Source organism: Salvelinus fontinalis, chromosome 17, assembly GCF_029448725.1.
Source record: "Salvelinus fontinalis isolate EN_2023a chromosome 17, ASM2944872v1, whole genome shotgun sequence".
NCBI classification, from domain to species: Eukaryota; Metazoa; Chordata; class Actinopteri; order Salmoniformes; family Salmonidae; genus Salvelinus; species Salvelinus fontinalis.
In genome coordinates this window covers 21568701-21588910 of record NC_074681.1, presented here as the reverse complement: position 1 = coordinate 21588910, position 20210 = coordinate 21568701, and the positions used below count along the sequence as shown (strand labels likewise).

The following is a 20210-nucleotide window of genomic DNA, read 5'->3' as shown; positions in this document are numbered from 1 at the left end:
ATTCAACACGCCCTGTCTCTCAATTCTCCATAATAACATTAATACCTCCAATAGTAGGTCACTCCTATTAGATTAGCCAGATGATACACAATTCAATATAGACAGGGAATCTGAGCGTACTATAATTCTGACAGGTTGTACGTCCTCCTCCCACTGGAGGGAAACTACTATCGCCAACAGTTCAAATGATTATACTGACAGTTCATCTGTTAGTCTTCTACATATTTGCACATCAAATTCAGGAATGTAAACACCTGCTAGCTGTGCACCCAGTTTCTGGGTCCTTGGATCCATGTGTGAAAAGCGATAAAAATGCGTAAAAACTTCTACCAAAGTCAACCAGTTACCCTATATCACTGACTTCTGACCAATCTTTCATTTTCTCTACCAAGGTTAGATCAACAACAGGATCTGGGAGTAACATCCACTACAGGAAGGCATGTCTGTCCTACATAACACCCTTCTATGAAAACTCTCTAAAGTTGAGCCCTCCTCAATAAGCTCCAGGTGTGCGTGATTTTGTCTGCACAAAGGCAACCAATGGAACCTAAATGACAATCAACTTCCCATTCTTCAGCACCTGTATAATTAATCAGGTCTGGACAATAATCAAGCTGATTGCTTAATGGGGTGGGGCCTTTGTCAGACATCGTGGCTATAAAATGGTTTGACAGACGCTGTGGAAGAATTGACAAGAATAACTCATGTCTATTTGGAGTGATGGGGTTCAGGCAAGCGTCTGCAGTGCTGCTGTTGGTGGTGACGTTTTGTTGTGTTGTTAGTGATGCTTGGACCTCCAGATCGTTTTATCTGAGATTGGGGTTTCTGTGTGACGATGACGTTTCAGCCCAGTTTGACTCTCAGAAGCCTGTGGGAGAGAACCCTAGTGGACAAGAACCTAGCCAGCCTGTGGGCCAGGAGCCCAGCGTCGAGCCTGTCGGACAGGAAACTAGCCAGGATGAAGACCCTGAGAGCTTCCAGTCCAAGCAGACATTTGAGAACCCTCTGACTTGGCTCTATCCTACGCTTGAGAAGCATGAGCGCAATTCTACAGTGTTTGAGCGGCTAAAGCAGGTGGCAGCCAATGGTGTGGTGGCTCGGTGTGGGAAAAGTGTGGTCCGTGTGGAGGTGAAGCAGGAACTTCTGGGGATTGGCCGGCTCATCCAGCCAGAGCGTCTCACTCTAGGAGGCTGTGCTGCCACTGAGGAGGATGCTGAAGCTCTTGTGCTGACCTTTGAATCAGAGCTGCATGGCTGTAGCAGTGAGATGACGGTATGTCACATTTGTTGTTTAACTTCCTGAAGAATGTTATCAATATTATCTCATGCATGATTTGTGATCCTGTTCCTAGATGACTGAGGATGTGCTGATCTACACCTTCACTCTTGTCTATGAGCGAAAACCTCTTGCTAAGATTTCTATATTGAAGACCAGTAAAGCTATGGTTGATATTGAGTGCCACTACTTGAGGTAACTATTGTTTCATTCTTCACTTTGACAACACCTATAATTATGACGTTTGAGTAATGGTAAATTCTGTGTTTCTAGGAATCATGATGTGAGCAGCAATACCCTGAAGTATGCTGTAGAACCTAGCCAGGTTGTTATAAAGCCTGTGGGCCGGGAACCTAGCGTGGAGCCTGTGGGCCGGGAACCTAGCGTGGAGCCTGTGGGCCGGGATCCGGTTGGAGAGACTGTTGGACAGGAACCTATACAGCCTGTTGGCGGGCCTTTGGGCTATGAAGCTGTTGGAGAGCAGCCTGTGGGACCAGGACTTCGTGGAGAGCCTGTCGGTCAAGCGCTTGGAGAGCCTGTGGGCCGGGAACCTAGCGAGCAGCCTGTGGGTTGGGAACCTAGTGAGCATGTGGGAGAGCCTGTGGGCCGGGGACCTAGTGAGCAGCCTGTGGGCCAGGATCCGGTTGGAAAGACTGTTGGACAGGAACCTAGCAAGTTTTTTGGCGGGCTTTTGGATCTAGAAACTAGCGAGCTTGTTATAAAGCCTGTGGGCCGGGAACCTAGCGTAGAGCCTTTGGGCCGGGAACCTAGCGTAGAGCCTTTGGGCCGGGAACCTAGCGTAGAGCCTTTGGGCCGGGAACCTAGCGTAGAGCCTGTGGGCCGGGAACCCAGCGTAGAGCCTGTGGGCCGGGAACCCAGCGCAGAGCCTGTGGGCCGGGAACCCAGCGCAGAGCCTGTGGGCCGGGAACCCAGCGCAGAGCCTGTGGGCCGGGAACCCAGCGCAGAGCCTGTGGGCCGGGAACCCAGCGCAGAGCCTGTGGGCCGGGAACCCAGCGCAGAGCCTGTGGGCCGGGAACCCAGCGCAGAGCCTGTGGGCCGGGAACCCAGCGCAGAGCCTGTGGGCCGGGAACCCAGCGCAGAGCCTGTGGGCCGGGAACCTAGCGTGCCTGTTGGCGAGCCTGTGGGCCACGAAGCTGGAGAGCAGCCTTTTGGTGAGCTTTTGGGTCAGGAACCTAGCGAGCTTTTGGGCCAAGAACCTAGTGAGCCTGTGGGCCAGCAACCTGTTGGAGAACATCCTGTGGTCCAGGAATCTAGCCAGGAGCCTGTTGGTGAGCCTGTGGGCCAGGAACCAAGTGAGATTATGGGTAATGAACCTAGCGAGCCTTTGGGCCAAGAACCTAGTGAGCCTGTGGGCCAGCAACCTGTTGGAGAACATCCTGTGGTCCAGGAATCTAGCCAGGAGCCTGTTGGAGAGCCTGTGGGCCAGGAACCTGGCGAGCAGCCTGTGGGCCAAGACCTTAGCCAGCAGCCTGTTGGCCAGCCTTTGGTTCAGGAACCTAGCAAGCAGCCTGTGGGCCAAGAACCAAGTGAGCATGTTGGAGAGCTTGTGGGCCAAGAACCAAGGAAGATTTTGGGTAATGAACTTAGTGAGCATGTTGGAGTACCTGTGGGCCAGGAACCTAGCAAGCAGCCTGTGGGCCAGGAACCTAGCAAGCAGCCTGTGGGCCAGGAACCTAGCAAGCAGCCTGTGGGCCAGGAACCTAGCAAGCAGCCTGTGGGCCAGGAACCTGTGGGCCAAGAACCTAGTGAGCCTGTGGGCCAAGAACCTAGTGAGCCTGTGGGCCAAGAACCTAGTGAGCCTGTGGGCCAAGAACCTAGTGAGCCTGTGGGCCAGCAACCTGTTGGAGAGCAGCCTGTGGACCAGGAACCCAGCCAGCAGCCTTTTGGTGAGCTTTTGGGTCAGGAACCTAGCGAGCCTTTGGGCCATGACCCTGGTGAGCATGTTGGAGAGCCTGTGGGCCAGGAACCTACCGAGCAGCCTGTGGGCCAAGAGCCTGTGGACCAGGAACCTGGCGAGCAGCCTGTGGGCCAGGAACTTAGCCATTCTATGGGCCAAGAGCCTGTGGGCCATGAACCTGGAGAGCAGCCTGTGATCCATGACCCTGTGGGCCAAGAACCTAGTGAGCCTGTGGCCCAGGAACTTGTTGGAGAGCAGCCTGTGGGCCAGGACCTTAGCCAGCAGCCTGTTGGCGAGCCTTTGGGTCAGGAAACTAGTGAGATTTTGGGTAATGAACTTAGCGAGCATGTTGGAGAGCCTGTGGGCCAAGAACCTGTGGGCCAAGAACCTGTTGGAGAGCAGCCTGTGGGCCAAGATCCTGTTGGAGAGCAGCCTGTGGACCAGGAACCTAGCCAGCAGCCTTTTGGTGAGCTTTTGGGTCAGGAACCTAGCGAGCCTTTGGGCCATGACCCTGGTGAGCATGTTGGAGAGCCTGTGGGCCAGGAACCTAGCGAGCAGCCTGTGGGCCAGGAACCTAGCCAGCAGCCTTTTGGTGAGCTTTTGGGTCAGGAACCTAGCGAGCCTTTGGGCCAGCCTGTGGGCCAGGAACCTGGAGAGCAGCCTTTGGGCCAAGACCCTGGTGAGCATGTTGGAGAGCCTATGGGCCAGGAACCTAGCGAGCAGCCTGTGGGCCAGGAACCTAGCGAGCAGCCTGTGGGCCAGGAACCTAGCGAGCCCCCTGTGGGCCAGGAACCTAGCGAGCCCCCTGTGGGCCAGAAACCTAGCCAGCCGCCTGTGGGCCAGAAACCTAGCCAGCCGCCTGTGGGCCAGGAGCCTAGCCAGCCGCCTGTGGGCCAGGAGCCTAGCCAGCCGCCTGTGGGCCAGGAGCCTAGCCAGCCGCCTGTGGGCCAGGAACCTAGCCAGCCGCCTGTGGGCCAGGAGCCTGTGGGCCAAGAACCTAGTGAGCATGTTGGAGAGCCTGTGGGCCAGGAACCTAGCGAGCAGCCTGTGGGCCAGGAACCTAGCGAGCAGCCTGTGGACCAGGAACCTAGCGAGCAGCCTGTGGGCCAAGAGCCTGTGGACCAGGAACCTGGCGAGCAGCCTGTGGCCCAGGCACCTGTTGGAGAGCAGCCTGTAGGCCAGGAACTTAGCAAGCAGCATGTTGGTGAGCCTTTGGGTCAGGTAACTAGTGAGATTTTGGGTAATGAACTTAGCGAGCATGTTAGAGAGCCTGTGGGCCATGAACCTGGAGAGCAGCCTGTGATCCATGACCCTGTGGGCCAAGAACCTAGTGAGCCTGTGGCCCAGGCACCTGTTGGAGAGCAGCCTGTGGGCCAGGAACTTAGCCAGCGGCCTGTGGGCCAGCCTTTGGGTCAGGAACCTAGCAAGCCTTTGGGCCAAGAACCTAGTGAGCATGTTGGAGAGCCTGTGGGCCAAGAACCTAGTGAGCCTGTGGCCCAGGCACCTGTTGGAGAGCAGCCTGTGGGCCAGGAACTTAGCCAGCAGCCTGTTGGCGAGCCTTTGGGTCAGCAACCTAGTGAGCCTTTGGGCCAAGACCCTAGTGAGCATGTTGGAGAGCCTGTGGGCCAGGAACCAAGTGAGATTTTGGGTAATGAGCTTAGCTATCATGTTGGAGAGCCTGTGGGCCAGGAACCTAGCGAGCAGCCTGTGGGCCAGGAACCTAGCGAGCAGCCTGTGGGCCAGGAACCTAGCGAGCAGCCTGTTGGCCAGGAACCTAGCGAGCAGCCTGTGGGCCAGGAACCTAGGGAGCAGCCTGTGGGCCAGGAACCTAGGGAGCAGCCTGTGGGCCAGGAACCTAGCGAGCAGCCTGTGGGCCAGGAACCTAGCGAGCAGCCTGTGGGCCAGGAACCTAGCGAGCAGCCTGTGGGCCAGGAACCTAGCGAGCAGCCTGTGGGCCAGGAACCTAGCGAGCAGCCTGTTGGCGAGCCTTTGGGTCAGCAACCTAGCGAGCAGCCTGTGGACCAGGAACCTAGCGAGCAGCCTGTGGACCAGGAACCTAGCGAGCATTCTGTAGGCCAAGAACCAAGCGAGCAGCCTGTGGGCCAGGAACCGTTTGGAGAGCAGCCTGTGGGCCAGGATCCTAGCGGCGAACCTGTGGGTCAAGATCCTGGAGAGCAGCCTGTGGGCCAGGAACATAGCGAGGTTGTGGGCAGCGAACCTGTTGGAGAGCAGCCTGTGGGCCAGGAACATAGCGAGGATGTGGGCAGCGAACCTGTTGGAGAGCAGCCTGTGGGCCAGGAACCAAGTGAGATTTTAGGTAATGAACTTAGCGAGCATGTTGGTGAACCTCTGGGCCAGGATCCTAGCGAGCAGCCTGTGGGCCAGGATCCTAGCGAGCAGCCTGTGGGCCAGGAACCTAGCGAGCAGCCTGTGGGCCAAGAGCCTGTGGACCAGGAACCTGGCGAGCAGCCTGTGGCCCAGGCACCTGTTGGAGAGCAGCCTGTAGGCCAGGAACTTAGCAAGCAGCATGTTGGTGAGCCTTTGGGTCAGGTAACTAGTGAGATTTTGGGTAATGAACTTAGTGAGCATGTTAGAGAGCCTGTGGGCCAGGCACTTAGCCATTCTATGGGCCAAGAGCCTGTGGGCCATGAACCTGGAGAGCAGCCTGTGATCCATGACCCTGTGGGCCAAGAACCTAGTGAGCCTGTGGCCCAGGCACCTGTTGGAGAGCAGCCTGTGGGCCAGGAACTTAGCCAGCGGCCTGTGGGCCAGCCTATGGGTCAGGAACCTAGCAAGCCTTTGGGCCAAGAACCTAGTGAGCATGTTGGAGAGCCTGTGGCCCAGGCACCTGTTGGAGAGCAGCCTGTGGGCCAGGAACCAAGTGAGATTTTAGGTAATGAACTTAGCGAGCATGTTGGTGAACCTCTGGGCCAGGATCCTAGCGAGCAGCCTGTGGGCCAGGATCCTAGCGAGCAGCCTGTGGGCCAGGATCCTAGCGAGCAGCCTGTGGGCCAGGAACCTAGCGAGCAGCCTGTGGGCCAAGAGCCTGTGGACCAGGAACCTGGCGAGCAGCCTGTGGCCCAGGCACCTGTTGGAGAGCAGCCTGTAGGCCAGGAACTTAGCAAGCAGCATGTTGGTGAGCCTTTGGGTCAGGTAACTAGTGAGATTTTGGGTAATGAACTTAGCGAGCATGTTAGAGAGCCTGTGGGCCAGGCACTTAGCCATTCTATGGGCCAAGAGCCTGTGGGCCATGAACCTGGAGAGCAGCCTGTGATCCATGACCCTGTGGGCCAAGAACCTAGTGAGCCTGTGGCCCAGGCACCTGTTGGAGAGCAGCCTGTGGGCCAGGAACTTAGCCAGCGGCCTGTGGGCCAGCCTATGGGTCAGGAACCTAGCAAGCCTTTGGGCCAAGAACCTAGTGAGCATGTTGGAGAGCCTGTGGCCCAGGCACCTGTTGGAGAGCAGCCTGTGGGCCAGGAACTTAGCCAGCAGCCTGTTGGCGAGCCTTTGGGTCAGCAACCTAGTGAGCCTTTGGGCCAAGACCCTAGTGAGCATGTTGGAGAGCCTGTGGGCCAGGAACCAAGTGAGATTTTGGGTAATGAGCTTAGCTATCATGTTGGAGAGCCTGTGGGCCAGGAACCAAGCGAGCAGCCTGTGGGCCAGGAACCAAGCGAGCAGCCTGTGGGCCAGGAACCAAGCGAGCAGCCTGTGGGCCAGGAACCAAGCGAGCAGCCTGTGGGCCAGGAACCTAGCGAGCAGCCTGTGGGCCAGGAACCTAGCGAGCAGCCTGTGGGCCAGGAACCTAGCGAGCAGCCTGTGGGCCAGGAACCTAGCGAGCAGCCTGTGGGCCAAGCACGTAGCGAGCAGCCTGTGGGCCAAGCACGTAGCGAGCAGCCTGTGGGCCAGGAACCTGGAGAGCAGCCTGTGGGCCAAGAACTTAGTGAGCCTGTGGCCCAGGCACCTGTTGGAGAGCAGCCTGTGGGCCAGGAACTTAGCCAGCAGCCTGTTGGCGAGCCTTTGGGTCAGCAACCTAGTGAGCCTTTGGGCCAAGACCCTAGTGAGCATGTTGGAGAGCCTGTGGGCCAGGAACCAAGTGAGATTTTGGGTAATGAACTTAGCGAGCATGTTGGAGAGCCTGTGGGCCAAGAACTTAGCCATTCTATGGGCCACGAGCCTGTGGGTCATGAACCTGGAGAGCAGCCTGTGGGCCATGACCCTGTGGGCCAAGAACCTAGTGAGCCTGTGGGCCAGCAACCTGTTGGAGAGCAGCCTGTGGGCCAGGAACTTAGCCAGCAGCCTGTTGGCGAGCCTTTGGGTCAGCAACCTAGCGAGCCTTTGGGCCAGGAACCTAATGAGCAGCCTGTGGGCCAGGAACCTAGCGAGCAGCCTGTGGGCCAGGAACCTAGCGAGCAGCCTGTGGGCCAGGAACCTAGCGAGCAGCCTGTGGGCCAGGAACCTAGCGAGCAGCCTGTGGGCCAGGAACCTAGCGAGCAGCCTGTGGGCCAGGAACCTAGCGAGCAGCCTGTGGGCCAAGAACCAAGCGAGCAGCCTGTGGGCCAAGAACCAAGCGAGCAGCCTGTGGGCCAAGAACCAAGCGAGCAGCCTGTGGGCCAAGAACCAAGCGAGCATTCTGTAGGCCAAGAACCAAGCGAGCAGCCTGTGGGCCAGGAACCGTTTGGAGAGCAGCCTGTGGGCCAGGATCCTAGCGAGGATGTGGGCAGCGAACCTGTTGGAGAGCAGCCTGTGGGCCAGGAACCAAGTGAGATTTTAGGTAATGAACTTAGCGAGCATGTTGGTGAACCTCTGGGCCAGGAACCCAGCGAGCAGCCTGTGGGCCAGGAACCCAGCGAGCAGCCTGTGGGCCAGGAACCCAGCGAGCAGCCTGTGGGCCAAGAGCCTGTGGTCCAGCAACCTAGAGGAGAGTCTGTGGGCCAGGTACCTGTTGGTGTGCCTTTGGGCCAGAAACCTAGCCAGGATGAAGACCCTGAGAGCTCCCAGTCCAAGCAGACTTCTGAGAACCCTTTGACTTGGCGCTATCCTAAAGTTGCAACGCCTGAGCACAAGCCTACTGTGTCTGAGCGGCTGAAGCAGGTGGCTGCCAACAGTGTGTCTGCTCAGTGTGGGGAGAGTGTTGTCCGTGTGCAGGTGAACCAGGACCTGCTGGGGATTGGCCGGCTCATCCAGCCGGAGCGTATCACTCTAGGAGGTTGTGCTGCCACTGAGGAGGATGCTGAAGCTCATGTGCTCATCTTTGAATCAGAGCTGCATGGCTGTGGCAGTGAGCTGACGGTATGTCACATTTGTTGTTTAACTTCCTGAAGAATGTTATCATTATTATCTGATGCATGATTTGTGATCCTGTTCCTAGATGACTGAGGATGTGCTGATCTACACCTTCACTCTTGTCTATGAGCCAAAACCTGTTGCTAACACTGCTATATTGAAGACCAGTGCAGCTATGGTTGATATTGAGTGCCTCTACTTGAGGTAACTATTGTTGTGTTCTTCACTTTGACAACCCATATCATTCTGAGGTTTGAGTAATGCCATATTCCATGTTTGTTTCTAGGAATCACAATGTGAGCAGCAATGCCCTGAAGCCGACCTGGATCCCCTACACTTCCAACATGGTGGCAGAGGAACTCCTCTACTTCTCCCTGAGGTTAATGACTGGTAGGTAAACCTGACTGGAAGCCTCTTCCTTTGTTTAAACCCCCACTGACATGCCACTCGTCTTTCCAGCTGACTGGCAGTTTGAGAGGCCCTCCAACCATTACCATCTAGGTGACATCATCAACATGGAAGCCTCGGTCATGCCGTACCACCACGTTCCCCTCCGTGTCTTTGTGGACCGCTGTGTCGCTACCTTGGCGCCTGAGGTTCACACTGTCCCTAGATATTCTTTCATTGAGGACCATGGGTGAGTTTAGTTGTCAGTTTGACTCCTCTTATATTACCTTAAATGTAACCCCTGAAGTCTAACGTTGACCCTTGGTCTCCTCAGGTGTCTGGTTGATGCCAAGTTGACCGGCTCCAGCTCCCAGTTCCTGTCCAGATCCCAGGATGACAAGATCCAGTTTCAGCTGGAGTCCTTCAGGTTCCAAACACAGAATGATTCCCAACAGCTCTACATAACATGTCATCTGAAAGCAACTGCAGCCTCGTCCCCCATTGATGCTGAGAACAAGGCCTGCTCTTTCACAGATGGGTATGTATAAAATGAGTTGTGGGTATATTACCTTTTATGACATGCTGCTATATAAAATAACCTTCATATTTATCTGTAGCTGGAAGGCTGCAGGTGGGGATGACCAGGTTTGTGGCTGCTGTGACTCCAGCTGTGTTGCAAGCAAGGCTAGAGATCTGGACAGTGATTCAGGTAAGTGTCAATCAAAGCCGGCGCTTATCATCAGTTTAAAAAAAATCCTATCACTGTTCTCTACTCTCCTCAGATGTGCAGAAGGAAGGTGAAGCTACCATGGGCCCTATCATGGTCCAAGAGTAATATTACAAGAATGTTGCCTTTAAACTGTTTTGGGTGAATGAACTTATTACTTTACAAATTTCACATCTGACATGATTTATTTGGAATGTAAAATTCAGGAATGTGTAGCTGATCACTTTCATTCCCAGAACTTTCATGAGCTACATTTCTCAGGTTTGTAACATTGCTACTGAATTGTTCCCTTGGGCCCTATCAATTTCCAGGAGTGATTTGTCAATTGACTACTTGATTTTTTTGGAAAATAAACATTTTAAAGTTTCTGGATTCATGTGCGCTTGACTTGTGATGTTTGTGAGGGTAAGTCCAATATGTCAGTTTAGGCAGGAGGCATTAGTCTGAACTGACCTTGACGCTATAACAGAAGCTTGGAGAAATGGAGAAATGGCTGATTTGGGGCTGGAAGAGGCCAGCTGAGTGTCGAACCCTCCTATCACCAGCACCGACCGTAAGAACACTAACTGCCGGAGCCCATACTTTTCTGAAACTTGACTTCCTGTATTTGTAAATGGGTGACTCAAAAGCAGTCTTCTGTTATTTCTTTAATTTAAATTGGCAGAAGTTCTATTTTGACACTTGTATAAGGAACATCAAGTATTGCAGCAAACGTCTGAGCTGGTAGTGACCGAGCAACGCCTTACACACCTGGGGTTATTAATATTGCAGAATGTTTCTTAAATGGGAGGGACTTGTCTGAATTTGTTCAATAAACACTAGTTGCAGAACGTTTGGCAACGGTTTAAACTCACACCCTCATCTCAATTTGTCGCAGTAAGGCGTTAACTTTCAGGACAAGTAGTCTTGGATCTGAAGGGGGGGGGGGGGGGGGGGGCTGATTCTAGCTCTTCACTAGGAAGCAAACTTACCTGAATGTCAATAAAAAAACATTTTTCCATTTCTACACCCCAGGGCTTGCGTTCAGTACAAAACGAATGTACTGCAACATTCAATTAGTGTTCTGAACAACTAGTAAACTGGTTGCAGAACATTCCACTGCACTTAATATGTTCAGGTCACACCCATGAAAGGGAGGAAACACCAAGTTTTAGACAAGTGTCCTGCAGTAATAACTGTCCTGAATGCACCCCAGCACGAAATACAGGCATTGTGCTTAGTGGAGGTCTAGGGTTGGAGTATTGCGTTAACAGTTAAACAGCGGCAAATTACTGACTTCAGAATTTGAATTTCCTAGAAAAGTCTGCTTCACAATTATTGCTTCAAACTTTGAAACAGTCTACATATCTATGAAGGTCAAAACATAACATACATGTTTTCCTTTACCTGCATGCTGTATGCATCAAACCTATTGTATACAAAGACGAAAGTATAATTTTGCTCACTGTTGAGCGACTGCAAAACCTTGCAATAAAGCTGTCAAAACAAATGTGCAGAAACGTATCTATTTGACAACCTCATAATGCTACATAGTTCTGACAATGCGAACAGCAACTGAAGATGAGTTTAAAATGGTAGGTAAAGTGATGATTACTGGTAGACAAAGCTTAGACCCTCAAATGTTACAGTTTGGTTCCAACAGACTCTGGAAAAGACACTGACAGTAAAGAAGTGTCACATGATCCGCAGAAAGCTCAGTCAAGGGAGTATAAACTAGGTAAACTATTTACCTAATTAATTACATACAATATACTACTGAAGTTCTGTATGTCCAGTTTCAAGAAAGGACACAGTCGTCTATTTGAAGAGTCCTTGTGCAGTGTGATCGAGTCCCAAAATGGACAGTTTATTTCTCCTACTCAGCCATTCAAAGGACAGCCAAAGACACAGGTCCAAACTTATTTTAATCTCATGCTCTCTCTTTATGCCATCACAAGGTCGGAGGGTAGCTCCGGTTTCCATTGCAACTCCAGGTCGTCCAGGGAAGAGCCCTCACTGCTGGACAGGCTGCCGTTGCTATGGCGGTTGGCTTTGTCTCGTCCGGGCGACCAGGGTTGACTGTGAGGAGGGTAGGGGTGTGAGGTGCGTGTGTCCCTGCGAGCCCGCCTGCGCAGGCGTCTCTGGTGCATCAACATCTGAAGGCGCTCCAGTTTACAACGCAACGACTGGTTCTCTTCCTCAGATTGACTCGAACACAGGCCTGCTGAGAGAGGAAGAGGAGGGAGGGAGGATGAGAGGGAATAGAGAAAACAGGAGATGGGAGGAAGAAGATGGGTAGAGTCATGAGCAGTGGAGGAAAAAGTACCCAAATGTCATACTCTAGTAAAAGTAAAGATACCTTAATAGAAAATGACTCAAGTAAAATTTAAAGTCACCCAGTAAAATACTACTTGAGTAAATGTATTTGGTTTAAAATATACTTAAGTATCAAAAGCAAATGTAATTGCTAAAATATACTTAAATATCAAAAGTATAAATAATTTCTAATTCCTTATTAAGTAAACCAGACGGCACAATTGTATTTTTTTCGTATAGCCAGCGGCACACTCATTTACAAACGAAGCATTTGTGTTTAGTGAGTCTGCCAGATCAGAGGCAGTAGGGATGACCAGGGATGTTCTCTTGATAAGTGTGTGAATTTTACACGTTTTCTGTCCTGCTAAGCATTCAAAATGTAATGAGTACTTTTGGGCTGTCAGTGAAAATTTGTGTAAAAAGTGCATTATTTTCTTTAGGAATGTAGTGGAGTGAAAGTAAAAGATGTCAAATATAAATGGTAAAGTACAGATACCCAAAAAAACTACTAAAGTAGAACTTTAAAGTATTTTTACTTAAGTACTTTACACCACTGGTCACGAGGAAAAATATTATAGCAGGAATTCAGGAAGTATATTAACTCAGCAAAAAAGAAATGTCCTCTCACTGTCAACTGAGTTTATTTTCAGCAAACTTAACATGTGTAAATATTTATATGAACATAACAAGATTCAACAACAGACATAAACTGAACAAGTTCCACAGACATGTGACTAACAGAAATTGAATAATGTGTCCCTGAACAAAGGGGGGTGTCAAAATCAAAAGTAACAGTCAGTATCTGGTGTGGCCACCAGCTGCATTAAGTACTGTAGTGCATCTCCTCCTCATGGACTGCACCAGATTTGCCAGTTCTTGCTGTGAGATGTTACCCCACTCTTCCACCAAGGCACCTGCAAGTTCACAGACATTTCTGGGCCCTAGCCCTCACTCTCCGATCCAACAGGTCCCAGATGTGCTTAATGGGATTGAGATTCGAGCTCTTCGCTGGCCATGGCAGAACACTGACATTCCTGTCTTGCAGGAAATCACGCACAGAACGAGCAGTATGGCTGGTGGCATTATCATGCTGGAGGATCATGTCAGGATGAGCCTGCAGGAAGGGTACCACATAAGGGAGGAGGATGTCTTCCCTGTAATGCACAGCGTTGAGATTGGAGCGGGATCGAATGTCATTGCAGGCAGAGTACAGGCCTCTGTGTAACGCTCATTCCTTTGACGATAAACGCGAATCTGACCATCACCTCTGGTGAGACAAAACCGCGACGCGACAGTGAAGAGCACTATTTGCCAGTCCTGTCTGGTCCAGTGACGGTGGGTTTGTGCCCATATGCGACATTGTTGCCGGTGATGTCTGGTGAGGACCTGCCTTACAACAGGCCTACAAGCCCTTTGTCCAGCCTCTCTCAGCCTATTGCGGACAGTCTGAGCACTGATGGAGGGATTGTGCGTTTCTGGTGTAACTCGGGCAGTTGTTGTTGCCATCCTGTACCTGTCCCGCAGGTGTGATGTTCAGATGTACCAATCCTGTGCAGGTGTTGTTACACGTGATCTGCAACTGCGAGGACGATCAACTGTCCATCCTGTCTCCCCGTAGTGCTGTCTTAGGATCTCACAGTGTGGACATTGCAATTTATTTCCCTGGCCACATCTGCAGTCCTCATGCCTCCTTGCAGCATGCCTAAGGCACATTCACGCAGATGAGCAGGGACCCTGGGCATCTTTCTTTGGTGTTTTTCAGAGTCAGTAGAAAGGCCTCTTTAGTGTCCTAAGTAAGCTGTTAGTGTCTTAACGACCATTCCACAGGTGCATGTTCATTAATTGTTTATGGTTCATTGAACAAGCATGGGAAACAGTGTTTATACCCTTTACAATGAAGATCTGTGAAGTTATTTAGATTTTTACGAATGATCTTTGAAAGACCGGGTCCTGAAAAGGGATGTTTCTTTTTTTGCTGAGTTTACATATACACCACATGACCAAATGTATGTGGACACCTGCTGGTCGAACATCTCATTCCAAAATGATGGGCATTAATATGGAGTCGATCCCCCTTTGCTGCTATAACAGACTTGCTTCCATTCAGCCACAAGAGCATTAGTGAGGTCAGGGACTGATGTTGGGTGATTAGGTCTGGCTCGCAGTTGGCGTTCCAATTCATCCCAAAGGTATTCGATGGGGTTGAGGTCAGGGCTCTGTGCAGGCCAGTCAAGTTCTTCCACACCGGTCTCGACAAATAATTTCTGTATGGACCTCACTTTGCGCACAGGGGCATTGTCATGCTGAAACAGGAAAGCGCCTTCCCCAAACTGTTGCAACAAAGAAGGAAGCACAGAATCGTCTAGAATGTCGTTTGCTGTAGGTTTCCCTTCACTGGAACTAAGGGACCTAGACTGAACCATGAAAAACAGCTCCAGACCATTATTACTCCTCCACCAAATGTTACAGTTGGAACTATGCATTCGGGCAGGTAACGTTTCTACTGGCATCCGCTAAACCCAGATTTGTCCGTCGGACTGCCAGATTGTGAAGCGTGAATCCTCACTCCAGAGAGCTTTACACCACTCCAGCCGACGCTTGGCATTGCACATGGTGATCTTAGGCTTGTGTTTCGGCTGCTCGGCCATGTAAACCCATTTCATGAAGCTCCCGACGAACAGTTCATGTGCCGACGTTGCTTCCAGAGCCAGTTTGGAAATTGTTAGTGAGTGTTGCAACCAAGGACAGATCATTTTTATGCACCATGCGCCTTAGCACTCGTTGGTCCTGTTCTGTGAGCTGCGTGGCCTACCATTTCGCATCTGAGCCATTGTTGCTCCTAGACGTTTCCACATCACAATGACATCACTTACAGTTGACCTGGGCAGCTCTAGCAGGGCAAAATGTGACAAACTGACTTGTTGGAAAGCTGGCATCCTATGATGGTGCCATGTTGAAAGTCACTGAGCTCTTCAGTAAGGTCATTCTACTGCCAATGTTTGTCTATGGAGATTGCATGGCTGTGTGCTCGCTTTTACACACCTGTCAGCAACAGTGTAGCTGAAATAGCCAAATCCACTCATTTGAAGGCGTGTCCACATACTTTTGTATATATAGCGTACAGTACATTGCACTATACTCATATAATCAGCCTAGCATTGTTTTTGGGACCATGAACAAAATGGAATAAATTCTAATTCCAAGAATGGAGCAGTGCCGTTTCCCTGACAACGTGACCCAGAGCTGCCACTGTCGCCAATGATTATGTGTTCATTAGTATGTTTCCGGCGCTAGGGTGAAAAGGTGCTAGTAAGATACAATAGTTCACACCCTCAGGTTAAAAGGTTAAGGTCCTGTTACTATGTGTGTGTGACGGTGAGTGCATTCCTGTTACTAACTGACCCCTGTGGGCCATGTAGCTACATGCTCACTCTGCCACAAAACACTTAGAACCACACACACACACTTTTCTTATTCACTGCAGACTGGGGAACAAATGAATGCGTAGGCCGTCAGGGAACGGATATAAACAACGCTAGTTCATTAATAGGGGGCGCAGAAACCACTTCCTCCTTTCCAACAATACCCTCACAACCAGTGTTCTCTGCTGTACAGCTGCTACTTTCTAAACTTGGACACTAAGCAGAACCAGAACTCAACTATTTTGGGATCTGCTTGAGTATGTTGTACTGGTTTCCAAACATGACGCTAGGGTTTCGGAATGCAGGAGCGAGAACTAGGTGACAGACCACTGACAAGGAATACTTGAATGCTAAACATTAATTTAATGCACAAACAGTACATACGTTTTCAATGAAGACAATAAAGAGAATCTCTAGCTCATTAATTTGGTTCTCTAGTTGTGTTATGAAGAAAAGGAGTCGAATAAAGACAGCATGGTATAACAAAACCTAAACACCCTTTGTCTCAGCATAATGTTGTACTTTGTTTAGCCTATAATCAGCTACACACAGCATTGACAAGTTTTGGTTATTCTGTGGGACCTCAACTCACCAGTAGGTTTACATGAGTGACTTTGTTCCTGGCTGATGTGGTCTGTAAGTGGTCCTGAGGTAGCAGTGCTGACAAGGTCAGGGGTGAGAGGTGAGGGCGGCGGGAAGGGCGAGGTTGGGGTACTCGGAGTGCTGCTGGTTGGGGTGCTGGGAGGGCGGCAGAGGAGCTGGGAGAGGGACAGTGGAGCCCCCTGGTAGTGGCGAGTGGCGCTGAGAAGGTCGTTGAGGATCTGGACGATGGTGTTGATGCCTCGTCTGGATGACTTGACACCGGTACTGGTGCTGTCCTGCTCAGCTGGGGGCAGAGTGCCTGAAAAGGTCCCTGAGAAGACTCCTGAGGCATGGCTCACAAAGCTCTCTATGACAGCACCTGGTTCCCCGGCAGCTGTTTTATTAGAGGTGGGAGTACCAGCCACACTGCAGTCACCCTGTGATAAAGAGAGCGAAAGAGTTGTATTTTTTATTTAACCTTTATTTAACTAGGCAAGTCAGTTAAGAACAAATTCTTATTTTCAATGACGGCCTAGGAACAGTGGGTTAACTGCCTTGTTCAGGGGCAGAACGACAGATTTGTACCTTGTCAGCTCGGTGATTCGATCTAGCAACCTTTCGGTTACTAGCCCACGCTCTAACCACTAGGCTACCTGCCACACCAAAATGATATAATATATATATATAATATATATATACTCCCTCTCTAGTCAAATAGAGCCTGTATAATGATACTAGCAGTAGCCTACCTGTCATATAATAATATTACAATAAATCTGCAACTACATTAGATTGAAAAGTTATTCCTTGCCTTACTAACAGGATCAGGCTTTGAAGTATTTAAATAACATTAGCATGTGATAATACACACATAATAGTCACATTATAATAATATGAATAATCTATTCGTCCCACCTCTGGGTAGGTGGTGGCAGGGGTTGGGCTCTGGGGTCCAGGGCTGAAGCAGGTGGGGTTGGTGGAGCGGAGGGGGGCACTAGGTGAGGGAGAGAGGTAGGTGGCGTGAGAGGTTGAGGAGGGGGTATGAGGGGAGAAAGGGGCAGGGGAGGCTGGGGTGTTGGAGGAGAGGTGGGCTGGGCTGGGGTAAGGGAACCTGGTGGACCCACACTTCGCAGCATGCACCTGTTCAACCCCAGCTCTGCCTGCTCGCTGGGTGATGAGGTGACTCTGCTGCTGCCCAGCGGCACTCTGGGGGGCCAGTTGGAGATGGACGAACATCATGTGATCACCGACCCTGAGGGCAAGGGTCAGGGGTGAACGGCCAGACAAGAAGTCACTGACCTGCAGATACAGAAAAGGAGGAATAACTTGATTAATATATTTATAGCACTTATTCGTTTGCTGTCTCCCTCCATTACAAGGGTCCTTAATGATCCAAGATGTAATAAGCTTAAACAGACAAGTCATATTGGTACTCTCTCACTAGTGTTATGGCCCCAGACATTCAGAGCTATTTACCGAGAGACAACTGCTTTCTATGGACACAGAGGCATTACAATTTAGATTTGTTTTATTATTATCAGTCTGATGTCTCTATTTAGCCCAGCCCAGTCACGAAGCAGAACACTTCACTAACAAAGAGGCTATCAGGCCTAAAGACGGCAGTCACGACAACAGACAACAGTCTTGTTGAACTGCTCACCTCTCCATTGTAATATCTGATGTGAGGGTTTGCATTCGGGTACAAACGGCTTCTGATATTCTGTGTAAATAGAATCAATATACTCTATATAGTGGTGATATTTTCAACTTGTGGTGGAGGCTAGGTCACTGCGTGCGCACGTGTGTGTGCGCGTGCGTGCGTGTGAGGTGCAATCAGGGGCGGGGGCAGTCAGACCATAATGAGAACTACCTAGCCATTTCTTAGAAAACTGTTCTTTGTCGAGTTGAGTCACTCCTTCCCATCTCAACCACACACACATACATATGCAGACACACAACCACAAATGCACAACCTTGCTGTTTCATGAAACAACCCAGCCGTACTGAGCTGGTATGAACGAAGACAGAAGGAAAATGCTGCTTAGTTATTTAAATAGGCCTTCAATCCTACCACATTGAGACAACAGTGTTACAGCCATCTTATGACACAGAAGTCCAGTGAAAGATCAGAGACCAACCTGAGTTTCAGTTAAACTCTCCAAAGCCTGCATGATGGTCTGCTCTCTTCTGGATGGTTGGGCCTAAGGATCAAAGAAAACCAAAATAGGCATATTATATATATATATAGATATATATAGATATAGATATATATAGAGAGAGAGAGAGAGAGAGAGAGACAGACAGAGAGAGACAGAGAGAGAGACAGAGAGAGAGAGAGAGAGAGATTCTAACCGCTAACAACATGGAATAACTGTATTGATTAAGACCACATATGATAGATCATATGTAAAAGTGGTTCAGGGAGAACTGCCAGAGCACCCGCAGTAATATCACCTGTGCTATAAAGGTCCAGACCTCTTGGCTGAAGCTTTATACACTATACTTAACATTACAGGGATGTTTCCTTTACTCAATACCTGGTGTTAACTTTGTTAACCATTTGTGGACTGTACAATATATGACTTACTGATAACAAGCCTGCTTCAATAGTTGGGACCAGTGTCAGCTTACTCCCATCAACTATGCCCAGGTCATGGAGTTTCCCTGTACTCAACCGCCTGTGGGTACATTAGAATACATTATCATTACTACGTGTATATAGAAACATTTAAGAGTTTGTATAAATTCATTCTTGGCCTTTTATTCACACACGAGAGATTAAAATGATATTTTACAAAGAACACCTGCATATAAATGCATTTAATTTATTACATTTACATTTACATTTATGAGTTAGGCCTGTTTGACAATGAAGTTATAGGCTCATGCAGAACTAGAAATAAAATCCATTACATGATATTGCATCAAATATGTAATACAAAAGTCTACATCAGAATTGTTATTTGGTCCCCTTGAAATCATACCCAATGTACTGAATCAACGTCGTTTCCACGTCCTTTCAATGAAATTACGTTGAACCAACGTGGAATAGGCGTTGAATTGACGTGTGTGCCCAGTGGGTTTAGGCTACTTACGTTTCCTTATGCAGCAAGACGAATCTTTCTTTCGGTACTCTGAGCTTTTGGGAAAGTCGTCTCCTCAGCACCTCCACCGTCTCTCCCCGATGGACAGAGAGCTCGAAGCGGCTGCCTGTGGTCGAGCTGATGGACAAGCGCATGAATGGTTCAGTAGATACCGACGCGTAGACTAGAGCCGCACGGGGAATGAAGCTACGTGTACCGGGTTGATGATGGTCCATTCGCTGGGCTGCGCTTTATTTGGGTCGGAGTATCAAAGAGTAGGTAGTGTCCTCTTGTCTAAATGTAGGCTATTTGGAACTGACCCACACAACTCCGATACTCTTCTGCCGTTTTCCAGAAGACGAAATATAAATAATTAGATGTTCTTTGTCTTTATTGATCAATGGAGCCAAGTACCGTAGCCTATGAGTTAAACTGTGTGTTCCAAATATGTAACTGAGTGAAAACTTAAGATAGATAATAACAATAGACTGCCCTATAGTGCCTCTTCTTGGCTACCCTGTCTTCCTCAGACTCAAACCTACACATTGAACTGTACAGTGCGTAAAAGCGTCTCTATTTGATGACTGTTAAATCCTCCCACTGTCCTCACTAGCCAATCAATTGTGAGTGCCTAGTGTTGGACCGCATGGTCCTATCAGCTCTACTTGCTACCCACGTGTAGACAGGACCCGCCCTCGTTCTTGTAGCCTACCGCCAAGCACTGTGCCATTCATAAAGGTGGTGATGTAATCAGAAAAGCAACAATGTTGCCTTTAAAAAAAAATGTTTTGACAGATACAAACTATCATTTATATTGACAAAATAACTTATGAGCTCAGTGCTGGCACACTGATTTGAGAATGGGCTCATTTAGAATGCTGTGAGTGTGAGTTTCTACTTTGTCTATTCACATTATGACTATAATAGAATGTGCATTTCCAAGCATTTCACATATTAGGAATTGAATAAGCAAATGAATCAATAATCAGTGACCCTATTCTATTCTATTATTTTCTGTTCTATTTTATTTGACAGTATATTCAAATCGTTATTGTAAGTTATTGTGTCCTGTACAGTCCACAGCATCTGGTCTTTCTCTGCTCCTCTGCTTAGTATTCTAGTCCAGTCTCCTCATTGATAAAGAACAGCATCACCTGTCACATAACGCCCAGAGGGCCAGCGTAGAATCTGTGACGTAAACAGGCAGAGAAAAGCAGCCAGAACCTCTCCCATCGGGT

General features: G+C 49.7%; 3 protein-coding genes across 5 annotated transcripts; 2 read left to right on the top strand and 1 right to left on the bottom strand.

Moving 5' to 3' along the window:
• The first annotated feature begins 510 nt into the window (after positions 1 to 510).
• Positions 511 to 5510, top strand: LOC129814548 (paternally-expressed gene 3 protein-like). The gene is made up of 4 exons (XM_055867723.1): positions 511 to 1272; positions 1352 to 1470; positions 1549 to 4981; positions 5268 to 5510. The coding sequence occupies exons 1-4, from the start codon at positions 721 to 723 to the stop codon at positions 5508 to 5510; spliced, it is 4347 nt and encodes a 1448-aa protein (XP_055723698.1). The 5' UTR covers positions 511 to 720.
• LOC129813966 (uncharacterized) lies at positions 5008 to 10220 on the top strand. Its single transcript, XM_055866641.1, has 7 exons — positions 5008 to 8482; positions 8562 to 8680; positions 8763 to 8866; positions 8936 to 9113; positions 9198 to 9401; positions 9481 to 9572; positions 9646 to 10220. The coding sequence occupies exons 1-7, from the start codon at positions 5819 to 5821 to the stop codon at positions 9696 to 9698; spliced, it is 3414 nt and encodes a 1137-aa protein (XP_055722616.1). The 5' UTR covers positions 5008 to 5818; the 3' UTR covers positions 9699 to 10220.
• An 861-nt stretch (positions 10221 to 11081) lies between these two features.
• Positions 11082 to 19603, bottom strand: LOC129813967 (midnolin-like). 3 transcript variants are annotated; one of them, XM_055866644.1, is made up of 6 exons: positions 18985 to 19603; positions 18477 to 18567; positions 18028 to 18090; positions 16805 to 17188; positions 15900 to 16326; positions 11082 to 11790 (listed from the first exon to the last, which is right to left on the bottom strand). In XM_055866644.1, exons 1-6 carry the CDS (start codon positions 19206 to 19208, stop codon positions 11513 to 11515), a joined length of 1467 nt encoding a protein of 488 aa, XP_055722619.1. In that variant the 5' UTR covers positions 19209 to 19603; the 3' UTR covers positions 11082 to 11512. The 3 variants fall into 3 exon arrangements, with proteins under 3 accessions (XP_055722619.1, XP_055722618.1, XP_055722620.1); XM_055866643.1 differs by having other exon boundaries at positions 11082 to 11793; positions 18985 to 19601; XM_055866645.1 differs by having other exon boundaries at positions 11082 to 11793; positions 17030 to 17188; positions 18985 to 19601.
• Between the last annotated feature and the right edge of the window lie 607 nt (positions 19604 to 20210).